Raw genomic sequence first — 16,015 nt, forward strand, 5'->3', positions numbered from 1 at the left:
CTACCCTATATGTGCAATCTTGTGAAAACTCCACCACTCTTAAGGTTAATAAGGCTCATTTGCTTAAGATAGCACCTGTTTCTATGGTGACTCCTGCCACCCAGAATCTGTTCATCAACTGAGACAAGAAAACAGTGACTTCCACCCTCTTTGAAAGGAAAAGCTAATTCTTAGCCAAAGGTTTGACAGGCCAGCAGCCCCAGGAGCTCTGGGCATCTGTCCTTCCACCTGGGTTAAGTCCTTCCCCCAGACCCCTCCCCACACGTGAGCAGAGTCTGCAGATTCCTCTTGAGCCTTCTGGACCAGGCTTTCCCCTCATCTCTGGGAAACAACAGAGCCCAGGGCAGGAGGGTGTGTTTCTTCACGGGAGGGTGTGTTTCCGCACACCAGGCCTCTGGCTATTTGCCCTGTAGCCTCTGATCTCTCCACCAGGCTCCACCTTGGTCTTCCTGGATGGAGGCTGGCAGGAGAGTCCCCAAATATCCCTGGGCCTCCCCAGTCCTGCAGCCCCATACCACCTTCTCATCCTGGCCACCTGGATTCCTGCGGCCACCCATCCCATGCCTCCTATTGCTGTCCTTGCCCATGTATGTAGGAGGCTGCTGGCTCACTCTTCGTCTTTTTTAAAACATTTTTTTTAGTTGTATATGAACACAATACCTTTATTTTATTTATTTCTATGTGGTGCTGAGAATTGAACCCAGTGCCTCATACGTGCAAGACAAGCGCTCTACCACTGAGCCACCACCCCAGCCCTCACTCTTTCTCTTAAAACAAGAGCTCTGCAGGCCTCGCCCCACTCAGTGGCTCCCTCTGATCCTCTGTGGTCTGTAGTTGAGGTTCGCGAACACTGACCTGACACTAGTCTCAACTGCAGGTTGCAAATCATGAGAAAGGAGGTTCCCGGGCAGATGTGGCTGGTGGTAAAGCTCCAGCGAGTGATTTACCTTTAAAATAAATGAGAGCAGCTTCCCTGTCTAACCACACGGCTCTTGCTGGCGTTTGGAAACGTCTTGTTGACAGGGAGCGCGAGCGCGCAGGGAACTGCGTGGAACTTAGAGCTTGTGTTATGTATTCCGAGGCCCAGGGAGCAGGTTGTGCTTATGAGCAACACTTTGGCAGAGAGGAAGGTTGAGGGCTGCTAAGTAGAGGATCAGGTATGGAACCATAAACTGTCAGAGCTCGGTGCTATCACCACCGTCTAACTAACTGTCTCAATTAGCAGGAGCAGAGACTGGCGCCGTGTCACGCAGCCTGCAAGTGGCCTAGCAGGCAGGTCTTCTGAATCCTGATGCTAAACTCTTTCTGAAGTACCGCCCAGTCCCCTGCAACACAGAGCCGATACCTCGCGGCCTCCCAAGTCTTACACAGCCCTGGCCTCGCTGTCTCTCCCATGAGGCTCCTTTTAGGATGATGCTCCGCTCCAGGAATGCTGGTGCCAGGCTTCTTTATAGAGTCCCAGTGTCAGAGAGATGATGGAGCCCAGACTCTTGCCCAACCCTGGCAGACGGGTTCTCCTGGGACATCCCCAGAGACAACTCCCTCCCCAAAGGCAGCAGCCCCTTGACTGTGAGTACCACAGACCCATGGCAAAGCCAGGCTCCTCAGCCTCTCCTGGGAGTTCCAGATCCTAATCTCCTACTTGAAACCTCCCCTTGGAGCTCCAAAAAGCATCTGAGCATTGACGGGTTTACAATGCCTTGCCTCCTACCCTACTTGCACTCCAGTGTCCCCATCTCAGGAAATGGCCCCCAGCTCTAGGAGCCACTGTCTGGCCAGCCTTGGCCCTCTGTGTCCAACATCAGCAGGTCTGGTGGGCCCCTAACCTCATGTCAGGTCCTGAAGCTGTCCCCTCCATATCCTCTGCTCTTGCTTTGGCGCAGGCCATAGTCACTCTCCCCCCCCCCCCCCCCAAAGAGCCATAGTGGCCTCTGATGGCTGAGTGTTGCCGCCCGCACAGCAGTCAGAGGGATCTTTTAAAAGCACCGTGTTTTTGAACCTCTGGCTAAAGTGCTCCAGCAGGCTGTGGCTGAATCTCTTGCCCAGGCTGGATGAAGACCTGCATTGGTGGTTCTCAGCTGAGAGGCACCTATTTTTCTCACCTTCCTTTTTATCATGGTGAGGACACTTGACATGAGATCTGCCCTTCTAAGTGTTTGAGTGTACAATACGGTATTGTTGACCACAGGCACAATGTGGTACAAGAGGTCTCCAGAACTTTATCATCCCTCATCATTGAAACTTCAGACCCCCAGACAGGGAACTCCTTAAGGGAAGGGATCTGATGGCATACACTCTTGGTGTTCAGTGACTGAATGAATCTACCACCCAGGATATGCTGAGCACTTGTTGAATGAATGAATGAATGAATGAATGAATGAATGAACAAGTGAACAGGGGTGGTCTGGTCCATACATAGAAAGGAGAGCGATGATTCTTCAATGATCGAAAGCTTCTACTTCTACTGATGTGGTCCAAGATTATATTAACTGTCTTAACTTCTGCATAATGGTTTGACATTCTATTATTAGCTTAAAATTTGGATTTAAATTAGCTTAAGAATTAACAAAAAAAAAAAATTCTTCTTGATCTCTTCCTTTCATGAACCTCTGACATGCCAGATTTTCCCCATTCTGTATGCATGCGATTGATTTGGAACCTAAATATAGAACTTTAGATTAATCCTTATTAAATTTAATTTTTGCCATGCAGGCCTATTCTTCTGATTAACCAAATGAACTGCTTTGTGTGATCCTTCATATTTAGTACTCCTTGAAATTTCATGTGACCTATGAATTTGGTGGGCATCCTATTTATAAAACATTCTGGTATGAGGCTCATACCAGAATCTCCTGGCATGTTAGCAGTGACCAGCTTTAAGACTGAGACTCAATCATTCATCAGTACTCTTCAGGACTGGTTCATTAGCAAGCCACAAACCCACCTCATTGCCTACAGGTTCCCATGATTGACAAGTTTCATGCTTTTTGCAGTCAGGCTGGGCTGGGCTTGCTTACAGCTCTTTCTGGGCCCAAAGGATAAGAGCATGTACCAACAAAGAAATCCACGTGGTCAGGAGGGACTTGCTTTGTGAGCCTAGGCAGACTCCTAATGTGTACTGTTTTCTGTTGTCTCAGAGCCACTGCATATTAACCATTTCTTCATTTTGATGGGGATTGATGTTACACTCACCAGTCTCAATTCAGGAATCTACATTTGCCTCTCCTATTTGTGGAAATGATTTTGTGATCTGAACCTAATCTCTTTCTGGACCTTGAAAGGTGTAATTCATCTAGAGATCTGGACCCCTTTAAAGCAACCAGGTGTTTGCAGATTGTTGCAGGGATTTTAGGGAGAAGGGATCAAAGCATGTAATGGTCCACAGAGACCTGAGATAACAGAGAAGGTCTGAGGAACCTCAATTAGGAGATCATCAAGCTTGGGAGGTGAACAGGCAGGGACAGAGCCTCAAAGGACTTGAACAACATGCTGAGGAGATTCTATCCCTGGACACTGGGGAGTCACTTTGGGGTTTCAAATAGGAAAGTGATGTGATCACACCTAGAGTTTAGAAAAATTATCCCATGAAGGGAAGATGGACACTTTTGTAGGGGGTGATATTCCAGGAGGGGGGCCAGTGAAGACTTTAGTAATGAAAATCCAGAGACAAGTGATAAGGGCCTCAACTGACTCAGTCATCTTGGCTTTTATTCTGTATTTATGATTCTTTTCTCGGGCCCATCAAACATTGAGCTTTTTGTTATGGTGCTCCCTTCCTTATCTTTTGACCTTCTCTGGCTTGCTCACCATTCAAGTCCCAGCTCAGTTTCTATCTCCACCATGAAGTCATCACAGAGTGATACCATTTCCATCTATCTGTCTATCCACATACCCAACATTTATCTCTCCATCCATCCATCCATCCATCTATATATCCACCCACCTACCCAACATCCAGCCACACATCTGTCCATCCATGTCTTTCATCATTCATTCGACATTTACTGACAATCTTTTATGTTCTGGGCACCATGCTAAATGCTAAGGATATATGAAGAATAAGACACACTTCTGCTCTCCAGAAACTCGTGGTCTAAGAAGGAAAAGAATTTCCAATAATAACAAACCCCCGTGATGAGGGCACTAGTAGTAGTGGTTTGACTAAGTGTGGAAGAAGCATGAGCAGGACTGACTTGGTCTTAGGTGTGAGGGCAAGACTTTGGCTGGAGGTGACATCTGAGCTGAGCCTTGGAGGAGGAGAGGTCGCCTCCTTCGAGGGTTGCTAGGCTCCTAAGCCTCATAGCACTGTGAGTACAAGAGGCCAGTTGGAGTTGGTGCCATACCACAGAGCATCACTTGAGGTATTTCCTGTATATTGGCCTTGTCTTTCCAAGTGGGCATCAGAAGAACTGCATTTAAGATTTCTAACATGTTCTCATCAAATAAATATTTTAATTTAATTTAGTTTATTTTGAAGAGCCACAGTCAGTGCTGAGCACAACCAAGCAATTGTTCTTAACATCTTTCTGTGAAGTCTGATCCTGTTGGGTGGCTGTTCTCCCTCCAGGTCTTTTAAGTGGTGACCATTCTCCTGGTCAGGCCCCGTCGTACCTCTTGGGAGTGACCTATGCTCCTTACTATCAAAGGCTTAGCATTTTAAACTCCCTGTGGAGGACTTAGGGTGACAGAGACAGAGATACTCAAGAGGCAGCGTCTACATCGAATCTGCTGTGTGCTGGGTGTGTAACCGATTTCTTCACCCAATCCTCAACCTTCCTGTGGGGTTGGCAGTGGTTTCTCTTATTCAGATGAGGCCACAGACTTGGAGAGGTTAATCATTTGCTCATGGTATATTGGAGAACTGATCTTTGAGGCCAGGCTGCATTTGAACGCCCGGGTCACGGCGGTGCCTCAGCTGAGGTGCCAAGCACACTGACCTCAACCCACACTACTCCCACCAGCACGAGAGGGAAAAGAGACTCCAAAAGCAACAAACCCCGAAGCAATCTCTTACGAAGGCTGTGCCTCGGTAGTGAGTGTGGAACCCACCTGAACTCTGCAGAAGTATTGCTATGATTTGGATGGACAGTGTCCCCCAAGGAATGATTGGGTTCCTGTATGGGAGTGTTGAGGTGGTGGCACCTTTAAGGTGTGGGGCCCAGTGGAAGGTGGTAAGGCCTGCAGAAGTGATCAGTGTAGTCCTCTTGAGACCCTAGTTAGTTCCTTCAAGACTGAGTTGTTATAAAAAAGAGCAAGCCTGGGTCCCTGAAATTTTCTGGCTTCCTGTCTTAACATTTGATTTCTTCAACATGGGCTCCTACCACTGTAACGCTATCCTCCACGAGGTCCTTACCAGATGGACTTTCAATCTCCAATTGAAAGACTTTCAATCTCTAGTGCTGCGAGCTAAAGAAATCTCCTTCCTTGGTAAAGGACCCAGCCTCGGGTATTTTGTTATAGCAACACAAAGTGCTAATAAAAGCACCATGGCATTGTGAGTATGTGGTTAGGCTTTGAGCTCAAACCTCAGTCACCTGCTAGCTCTGACATCTTAGGCATGTTGCTTACCACTCCACGCCTCAGTTTTCTTATTTTTTCTGCCTTCCCCTTCCATTTAATTCCTTTTGTGAGGTTAAATGAGATATTAATATAAAAGGCAATGCCTGGTACCATCTGCCAAGTGTGTAGATGGTTTTTCTTACTATCTTTCTTCTTCCCTCTCTCCTTATTCTTCCTTCTTGAGTTGTTGGTGGTGTTTATATGTTAGTTTTATGGATATAAGCTCTAAGATATCTCTGGTCAGGAGGGGAAATACACATTAAAGACATTGTTTGGGGGCTGGGGATGTGGCTCAAGCAGTAGCGCATTCGCCTAGCATGCGCAGGGCGCTGGGTTCGATCCTCAGCACCGCATAAAAATAAAATAAAGATGTTGTGTCCACTGAAAACTGAAAAAAAAAATTTTTAAAAATTCTCTCTCTCTCTCTCTCTCTCTCAAAAAAAAAAGACATTGTTTGGAGGTGCCAAGGGGCACATCTGTCTGGTCCCCTGCACCAGCCTCCACCTGGGGAGCACATTTCCTGGGCCTCCCATGGATAATTACTTTCAGTGAAGAGGGACTTACTCTGCAGGGTATGTGCTCGTCATCAGGCAGTTCAATTCTTAGAAAGTTCTTCCTGGTAAGGAGTCAGATTGCAGCCTGTCACATTTTACCTATGGGTCCTTATGCTGCCCCGTGGGGACAGCAGGACCTCCCTGCTTCTCAGTGAGGTCTCCACCGCTAGTCCTCTGGCTTCCTGAGGCTGGCCCTCCTCCTCTTTGGTGGTTGCTAACCTGATGTGGTTTCTAAAGAGGCTCACAGTTCTGTCCACTGTCCTCGGCTTGGTCCCCAGCCCTCTTCAAATAGTGTGCCCAGGGCACGGCACCAACCATGCACAGGGACAGGACTTCCCTGAGTCGAAGGGAGGATCACTGTGCTTCAAAGATTCTGCCACGGCCTTTCCTCCCATCCTCAGCCCTGTCCTTTCCTGAGAGCCTCTGCCAGAGGGTGGGTGATGACTCCCAGGGACCAGCAGCAAGCCCTGGCTCCTCCTTGTAGGATGGGGTGGACGGGGATCTGCTGGCTTCAGGCACATCCATCTCACAGCTCTGCCCCTGGAGGGGAGCCAGGGTGCCCACCACCCCTGCCGTCAGGTCAGAGCAAGTGCAGAGTTGGGTGAGCAAGGCTGTGCAATTCTGTGTGTGTGTGTGTGTGTGTGTGTGTGTGTGGCAGGGGGCGTTGCGAGAATTTTCTGCCTGATCCAGGAATTCTCCTGGATGGCAGAATTGGTTTCCATAACGACTTTCTGATATAAACACATATTTGATAAAAATAAGTTAACAGCGGAGCTGTGGTGGAGCACAGATTCTCAGAGTGCAGAGAGAGAGAGAGAGAGAGAGAGAGAGAGAGAGAGAGAGCTCCTTGAAGAGCAGCATTCTGTCTTCCTCTCCCTCCCGTTGGCCTCTCGGTACCGCCTGGCCACAGACCCACTAAAAGCCCTGTACACCGTGGTCGTGTTCGAGCTCCTTCCCTCCCCGGGGGCGGGACATCCACATCCTCTCCCCCTCCCCGCCTTTCTCCTTAGTTACCTGAAGTGCTACAGTATGTATGGGATAATATGATAAATTCATTTCCAATTCACTGCATTATCCCTTGAATATTTTAATGACTCATTGAATGGAGTAAAAAAAAAAAGCTATTTCAAATGAACAATTATGCTGCATTAGTCTAAGGACTGATTATATTTAAACACTGCTCACATGGATAACAGGACACAGCGACCTCAGCATAGGAGAGCTAATTTGGCTCTTATCTCCAAATAATTTTACACCACAAATTACCATGAAAACCTAAAGGGCTTTAAAAACATTCATCAAAAGATAATATTCCACTTTGTAGCAACATTTTATTTAAATCATTTTGAATGGAAGCGAAGGCATCCCTGGGGTAGGACAATGACAACGGCTGGGGACGGTGGTGATAAGGAGATGGTGAGGGGTGCTGCTGGCTTGGGTTCAAAATAAAAGAAGAAGGGGCCACAGCCCCGGCTGTGAGAGGCCAGCTGAGGCCTGACCATCCCCTGCAACCCAGCCCCCTGTTGTCAGGGACGACCCCAGGGGGCCTGATCCAGCAAGTCACAGGGTGGTCCCCAGAGGCTGAAGAACAGGATTGACTGGCCACCTCCACCCAGCTGGCCTAGCTCAAGCCGGGCCCTCCAGGCTGGACTCCGATCCTTCTAGACTTGAAAGACAAAAGGGCCCTGTCTGGAAGTTTAACTTTGCTAAACCTGAGTCCAGTGTTCTAAGGAACTTGGCTAACTCTTCAGTAGCTCTCTCTTGTGGTCAGATCTCAAGGTTGGGGTATTGGGGGAGAGAGTCCCTACCATTATGTATAGGGAGCCTGAACACCTGAAAATAGATATTACACCCATCGTAATGGTGAAGAAACGGAGGCTTAGAGACTCCCGGCCAGAAGAAAGAGGCAGGCCCTGAAGTCCAGGCTCCGGCTCCTCCCACCCCAGGGGGGGAAACAAACCTGGTTTCTGACCCCAATAGGCAACACTCTCAATGGCCCTGGATCTAAACATGCATGCTCTCAGGGACGTAACTGGGCTTTCCAGGTGTCTCATTACTTAAAGTGAACCCTCCCCAGGCAGGGCCACAACCCTAAAAAGCCGGGGCTCTTTGGCTCCCTTGTGGTCCTGTAAACATCATTTATTCTGTTTGCTATCATTAGTGGGGTTCTGAGTATATATAAAAAAATTACATTCCATAATTATTTATACATATTTAGATTTCTACAGGATTCGCTGCTGGATTGATTAAGAATCAGGCTAATGTACCTCTTGAGGAAGGCTTCCTTTGCTTATGTAATTTCCTTTGCTCATCTCTGCCCTGGGGAGTAAGGACTTGTGTCGGTTTTCCAGAGGAGAAGCCACAGTCTCAGAGAAGTCAAGCGACTTGACTGAAATCACTCAGGAGTGGGACCTGTCACTCACACACAAGGATGCTGGCACACACTGACCACATTTCAAGAAAGCAGGGAGCTATCATCATTGCCCTGTTTATTGGGTCCCCCCCACCTTTATCTTATTCACCAAACGCACTTAGAGGTCCTTGAAAAAAAAAATCCAACTCCAATTATGGAAAAATTCAACCCTATAGAAAAGTAGACAGAATAATGACCCCTTAGAGGTCCTTTCAATTCGCCCCGGAATTGGTTGCATTTACAGCTGCCAAAGGTTGAGGGCACTGAATGAAAGAGAAACAGGAACTTGCCGGCTCCTTTTCTTTCTTAAAACAAAAAAGATATTCAGGGCAAATTTTAGAATCATTGACGGTTTCTAGGAAGATTTTCTTTTTTGGAAGAAAAAAAAAAGGTACTCTTGTCTCCTTAATTGTTCCTCGTGTTCTTTGTCACCAATCATGACATTCTTTGTGGAAAGTATTAATGCACCATCTTCTTGTGCTCGATATTCCCATTAACAATAAAGAGTCTAATGACAGTCTCTACACGGAAAGCCCCGAGCACTCATCTCAGACACAAGCAGAAGGGGAACCAGTCCGTGTTTCTCTTGAAATGAACGGATGCAAATTAATTGATATCTTAATGAAGCTTCGGCATGAGGATTATTAATCAGAGTCGATGAGGACTGAAAAGCAGCTTTGAGGGAAGGCAGGGGACACAGGGCTGGGGTAGCGGCACGGAGACCTTATCTGTCCAAAGCTCTTCTATTCTGTGGGACATTTCCAAGAGAGGCCGGGAAGGACACCAGGCGGTAGACATCAGTCTCAGCCTGCCCTGGTCTGGCTAGGTTTGGGTACTGCCTTCTAGTCCTGTTCCTGAGCCAATGGGAACCCACAGATATAGGAAGTTCCACCCCATGTCTGCCCCTGGGTTCTCATATTACTACCACTGTGCAGGAACAATGCCTTCTTCTATTTTGTGTTTATGACCCAGACCTCTAGAGGTATTTGACTTAGAGCAATGACAATAAAAACTGTATAGGGCTGGCTATGTGTTCTGGGTATTGTCCTAAGCATTTTCTCTAAAATAACTCGGTTAAGCTTCACGCTGACAGTGTGAAGTAGAGACTATTACTGTCTCCATTTTACAAGGGAGTATACTGAAACAGAGAAGTCAAGCAACTAACCTAAGATCACAAAGCTAATAATGGTGGGTTTGGGATTTGAAACACAGAAGTTTGGTTCCAGAGTAACTGCTCTTAACCACTATGCTACCTTGAATACTGTTAAATATATTTGTTGAATTAGTGAACAAAAGGGTACCATGTGAATGCCTGGTCCCTACTACTGGGCATCTCTCAACTCCTAATTTTCATCTAAGTGGCCTGCAGGAGTAGAAGTTATCCTAACTCTAGTCTATACCCTGCCAGCTTCTCTTTGGGATGAGCTGGGGGGCTACAGATGTTTCTGGGCATGGTCTGGTCCACCATCTAATTAGACTCCATCCCCCAATCTCAAGGCCAGCCCAGATTCCACCAAGTCTGCCTCTGTGGCCTGGGGACTCTCAGGGCTGTTGTCACTTGCAGGGAGGTCACCACATGCTTTCCTGATGAGACACTTTGGGGAATCATGGTGGGTGGGGTGTAGTTTCCTGGGGTTCAAAACACTGACCAGGTGTGCTTTATTTACCCTGGGGGCACTCTCTGGGTAGCTTCTACCTACCAAGCAGTCAGTCAGAGAGCCCTGGGAGGGATCTCGGGGAGCTGCAGAGATATTTTCCCAACTTATGGAAGGAAGCTGGCAGAACGTGTTGCAACCCCACCCTGCACGTCAGGCATGCGTGGTTTGGAGTCTGGGGCATGCACCCAAGACCCACCTCTGCAGCCCCCCCGCCCCGTTGAAAGCCTGCATCATCCAGCCCTCCAGCTTTTGCTTCCCCATCCATGAGATGGGCGATGCTACTTTACATGGTGGTGGAGACCTGGCAAGTTTCAAGCGTGCTTTTCACTGGAGGATGGGTCCACCACAGGCACTGTTGCCCACAGCCTCAGCCTCCCAGCACCCACGCCTCCCCTGCCTCCACACCGCTCGTTCACCCTGGAGGCCGTGTTGGCGCCGAAGGGCCTGGGAGGCCGCAGGTTACCAGCTGCCGGCACGTTGAGTGCCTGCTATTGAGACCCACCGGGCCGTGCAGAGCACCAGCGCAGAGGCAGTGCTCCCAGATTGGGTCAGAGCCCTGGCCTCCTGTGGCCAAGGTCCAGGACCCGGGACCTCAGCGGGTTTGGCTTATAGTGTCTTTGTGGCTGGCGGAATTCGGGGGCAGATGGGCAGAGCCAAGTGGACACAGCCGGGAGGACTGCTGCTTCCTGCTGGGCACCAGACGAGGGACAGTGGGTGAAAAGGGACTGAAACCAGAGCCTCCTCCAGCTGGCCCATCGGGAAGTCGAGGGCTGCACCCGGGCAGGTGGCCCTGGTTAAGCTCTGCGGCTTAGCAGTCTTGCCTGACAGCTGCCACCTGTCACCTGCCACCTGCTTTGCCTCTAAACTGAGCTGCTGGGGCTAAGCACATCTGTGGCACAGGCTCCAGTGGGAAATGTGTCCCGAGTGAGGACTGGGGTGAGGGGAGTGGCAGGGTGGGAGGAGGGCTGAGGGCTTTGAAGAGAGGCCGTGTCATGGTCCCATGGCCCCTCGGCTCCGAAACCATCCCATCTGAGGCTGCATCTGCTCTCTAGCTTCAGAATCACGGAGTGGAACCCTCTTGCAGGAAGCCCTGTGCGCCTGAGTGTGCAGGCAGTGAATTTGACCTTTGGGGCAGGTGCTGCTCTTGAGCCACCACCCTTTGCCAACGTCACCAGCATCCAGAAAACAGCAGTGCTCTAGACGGAGAGAGCGTCCCCTTTTGAGTCCTCTGCTCCCCACCATCCCCGTGGCGTGGCGCTCCCCCAGCTGCCCCCCCTGCAGTGTTTCCAGAGAGGAACACCTGGCCAGGGAAGGGCCTTGGGAGGCAGCTGGGCCCTGCCCAAGAAGCTGCTACTGGGGAGTCCTTGAGGGAGCCCTTTGGGCAGCAGTCAGTCTGCCCCCAAGGAGGGCTGCCCCCTGAGCTTCCTAGGAAGGGGCCTGGTTACGGGGCTGGGGTCGGTTGCCAGGCTAACTGCCCACTCCTGGTCCCCACTCTGGTGTCTTGCTCAGGAGTCAATACTTAGTTATACGGATGCCCCTTCCTCTGTCCATAGCTGTGGTCTGTGGGTTTCTCTGCATTTTCCAGTGTGCTGTCAGGGGGCCGTCTCACCCATCATCACAATGACCCCGTGAAATCAATACCATGCTCCTGCATCATAGACAAAGCCAGGGACGCCAGACGGGCTCCCAAGGTCACAGAGCTGGTAGTCAGAGACCAAACTGGATCCAAACTCAGGCTTCCTAGCTCTGGGCTCCCACGACCTTACAGGGTCTGAGGACATCACATACTCTTCTCAAAAGCCACCCGCAGGGTTCCCAGGCACAGATTTGTGAACACCATAGGCTAGTGTGGTTGCCCCACATGACATGGCCAGGCACTTGTGAGCAAAGGATTTTCTAATTTCATGAGGTTGAGAAATAAATGCATATGATATACAACTGGTCCTCTGTACCTGTGGGGTCCTTTTCCTCAGATTCAACCAACTGAGAACTGAAAATGTATCTATCTATATTGATCACTATCTGCATACACACACACACACACACACACACACACGCGCGCGCGTAATTGAATCCAAACACATAGACTGTTTTCTTGCCATTATTCCTTAAACAATACACTATAACAGCTATTGGCGTAGCATATATGTTGTATCAGGTATTATAAATCATTTAGAAATTATTTAAAGTCTATTGGAGGATTGCATAGGCTCGATGCAAATCCTACACCATTTTATATACAGGACTTGAGCACCTGTAGATGTGGGTACCTATGGTGGGGGGGGGTCCTGGTACCCCAACCCCCAAGGGCACCAAGGGATGACCGTTGTGTATATGAGGACAATAGAAATTCTAGAAGGCCATCGGGTGAGGAATGGGGTTCATTCCATTTAACCCAGAGTATCAAAGGCTTGCTTGGCAATGGAGCCTCCCCCTCCCCAGAAGCCCCTCAAAAGCCCACCAAATCTGTGTCCCTGAGACCTGCCCTGGAAAGGGCGAGCCAGGCTCCTTCACCGTCAGATGGGAAGGTGTTGTTTGTTTCTGCACAAGAAAGGGCAGTCACCCTGCTTCTCCACGCCCCTTGCCCAGCAGGAGGACCCCCCCGCACCCCTCCCCCACTGCCAGGACTGCCAGCTGGATTTCAGGAATCGCACCAGGGCCCCCAGATCCACTGATGTGCTGGAGCCAACCATTGTGTTCTCAGACGTTTTGTGAGTTAGTTCTTAAATCACTGGTGACTTGAAATTGCCTGTGATGGGACTACCTAGGCCACAAAAATCAACAAACTCTAGATATCAGGGCTTTCTCCTGCTCTGTGCTGAGAACTCAGTGTCCTGGTGCAGCCATCGATAGTCCTTGGACTTCTTTTTAAATCACCGTGAACTTGGAAAAAGCTGACAGCTGAGTGCTGGGGGCCACCTGACATGACCATCCTCGCTTGACCTCGTCCCCCTCTAAAGGAGAGTCTGTACAGAATGATAGTCTTCCAAACAGGTCCCAAAGTGCCTCTTGGCCTGCTTACCTTGATATCTGTCACCAGCCAATGTCTCCAGTATCTCTTGGTGGGCTCTGACCTGCTGGGAGCATCGGGATCCACCATCATCAAGGTGTAGGTTGCACCCTGTAACACACACACCAGAAGGTGACGTAGCACCAGGGCCAGGTTGTTGAGAATCCCGGGGGGGGGGGCTCCCTTACCCCCATTCCAGCTGACGAGGGCTGGCCGGCCCTTAGCCCTCCTCCCCACTTGGTCCTTGATCTCATGACATCCCCCTCATTGTGTTTATTCTCAGAGAAATGCAGGTTATGAAGTAGACCCCGGAGCCTGTTGGCTTTCCCTTGATGAAGAAATAAGTCCAAGGAGGCCTATTTATAAGAAGGTCCCCAGCATCTTGCAGGAAACAGCGGAACCTAAAGCAGGGCACCCACCCTCCAGGAGCTTTGGGTACAGTTGGAGCAAGTCAACAGACACCTTCATTCCACCCTCCAACCAACTTCAGCCGCACACCCTCTCTGTCCCCGACAGACACTACTCCAGGTGCCAGGAGGCCAGGGGAGCGTGGATGGTATGCTCTACGCTTCCAGGGAGCTTTTATTCTAAGACACAGATAATAAAAATAAACAGGTGAGAAGGTGTCCAGCTGAGATGAAGGTGAAATTGGGTGGGACAAGTGGAAACGGGCCTCTGGGAAGAGGCAGGAGCTGCTCCAGGTATTCGGGTGGGAACAGGAAGAAGGTCACTGCAGCCAGCGGTAGAGGACGACAGGGTGGGGTGGCGGGTGCCAGGGGCCAGGCCCAGCAGGTTTTGGGCTGGGGTCAGAGTGGGAGTCGACTGGAAGTACAGCAGAACCCCAAGAGGGTTCTGGGAAGGGCAACGCTGGACCTTGATTTTCCTTTTTAGACGTGTGGGCACCTGGAGAGCGGGTGTCATGGGAGCCCACACGGCAGGTGTTTCTAGAAGGAGAAAGGGGCCAGCCCGGCTGAAGGGGGCTGAGACGTAGAGCAGGAGGAGGGCGCGGATGTGACAGCGTGGAGATCACCGTTATGTTGGCAAGACAAGCTTCGCGGAGGAGGAAGGACTGAGGCTCGCAGGAGGCTGAGGTGAGCCGGGAGAGGGAAGTTGGGTGTGGGATGGTGGGACGCGGGAGGGCTGTGCCTGGAGAGGAAGGAAGAGCCAGGAGGCTTCTTTACAGCGGCGGATGGTAGTCAGAATGTTTGTAAGCCCAAGGAAATGATCTGCAGGAGAGCAGGTGCCCATGGCAGAGAGGAAGAAGACAGCTGTCGCCAGGCCAAGGCCAGAGGAAGGTGGGAGGGGACAGGAACAGAGCAAAGGGCAGGGCCTGGTCTCTGGGAGGAGCAGGGGGCACGGTTCTGAGGCAACAGAGTTGGAAGGTGTGGTCAGGGTGAGGACGTTTGTCTCTTGATTGCTTCTAGTTTTCAATGAATTAGAGGCCAGGGCATCAGGGAAAGGGTTGTAGGACACTGAGGGATAGAGAAGAAGCATTAAGTAGTCGTTTCAGAAAGTGAGAGAAGGAATACACTACAGGCATGGAGCTGGGTCCCTGGGCAGTCCAGCTCAGCAGGGTTGTGTGCCGTGTGTCTGGTCAGGTGCAGCATGCACAGTGTGGGTGGGATTGAACCTGGGTGGGGGCTTAGACTTGTGAGTGGGGGGAGTAGGGGGAGGAGAGGGCAAGGAGATGGATGACCAGGGATTGCTGGCCCTCCTTCTGACCTGGATGGACACATACGCAACTTCTCTACCTTGTTCCAGGTGCCCAAGTACAGAGGGAACCGCAGGGAGCGAGCCCGGACCTCTGGACCTCAGGAATCCAGAGGGCTGCACAGGGTTGTCTCTGAGCTTGATCTTGAAGGATGAGCAGGTAAAGGTCAGGATAAGCCCTCTGTCAGCAAAGGGAGTAGCATGTGCAAAGGCATGGGGACGCCTAGGGGACATCTGAGGAACAGCTGGGACCTAGGGCATCTGGGAAGGTATGATGGGTGACAAGCTAAAGACAGCACTGGGGCCACTTGATAGACAGCTTTCTATGTCCCAAGGCACTCAGAATGCATGGTGTAGCAGGACCCACTGCGAAGGTTGGAGCAGACAAGCGGCATGATTCAATGTGTGTTTTGGAGAGGCACAGCGAGGACAGAGTCAAGGACAAAAAGATCCCTGCAATACTCTGAAAAAAGTGAGACGGACTGTAATTCAAACACTAGCAACAGTGATAAAGAGATTGGCAAGACATCGATACCGCAGAAACAGCAGCACGCGGTGACCGGCCAGAGATGCCGGAGAGGGAGAAGCTCAGGACGACTCAGGTTTTATTGGGCAGCTAGAGGACAATGGCACCATGGATACCAGGAGTAGAAAGTTGGAGAAGCCGAGCCTGTGGGTTTGGTGTTGGAACGCACAGGCAGGTGTCCTTTCAGTGGAGTGATGAGGTTGGAGCTCTCTCTAGACTTGGCAAACAGGCACTGGACCTGGGGATGGACAGCATCCTTCAGAGAGAACTTGTGGAGGGAGAACTGAAGGGGGTGGGGGAGGGGAAGAGAGTCCGGAGGGACCCTAGGGGAGCCTGGAGTCCTGGGTTCAAGGATGGGGGGGGGAGGTGGTGTCAATACGGCCGCCATGACAGTTGGGGGTGATGACCCAGAAAGAACATTGGCTGTGACCATTGGGATCACTGGCAGCTTTCCAGAGTCTAGGGATGCAAATGCTGATTGTTGAATGTTAAAATCCAAAAGGACAAGGAACCACATATTAGATGCCATGGTAAATTAAATCAGAGAATGTGAAGATAAACCTGAGAAAATTTCTAAGAATTTGG

General features: G+C 50.3%; 1 protein-coding gene across 5 annotated transcripts in view; it reads right to left on the reverse strand.

Annotated features, from left to right (window-relative positions):
- The window catches only part of PEBP4 (phosphatidylethanolamine binding protein 4), a 190,713-nt gene that overhangs the window by 76,119 nt on the left and 98,579 nt on the right, over positions 1-16,015 (reverse strand). For all 5 annotated transcript variants that reach the window (XM_081269476.1, XM_081269475.1, XM_081269477.1 and 2 more), the window contains one exon: positions 13,207-13,305. In XM_081269476.1, coding sequence (XP_081125602.1) covers positions 13,207-13,305 — 99 coding nt within the window. The remainder of the gene's footprint in view (positions 1-13,206; positions 13,306-16,015) is intronic.

Source organism: Spermophilus citellus (assembly GCF_964194105.1).
Source record: "Spermophilus citellus genome assembly, chromosome: 16".
Taxonomy (NCBI): domain Eukaryota; kingdom Metazoa; phylum Chordata; class Mammalia; order Rodentia; family Sciuridae; genus Spermophilus; species Spermophilus citellus.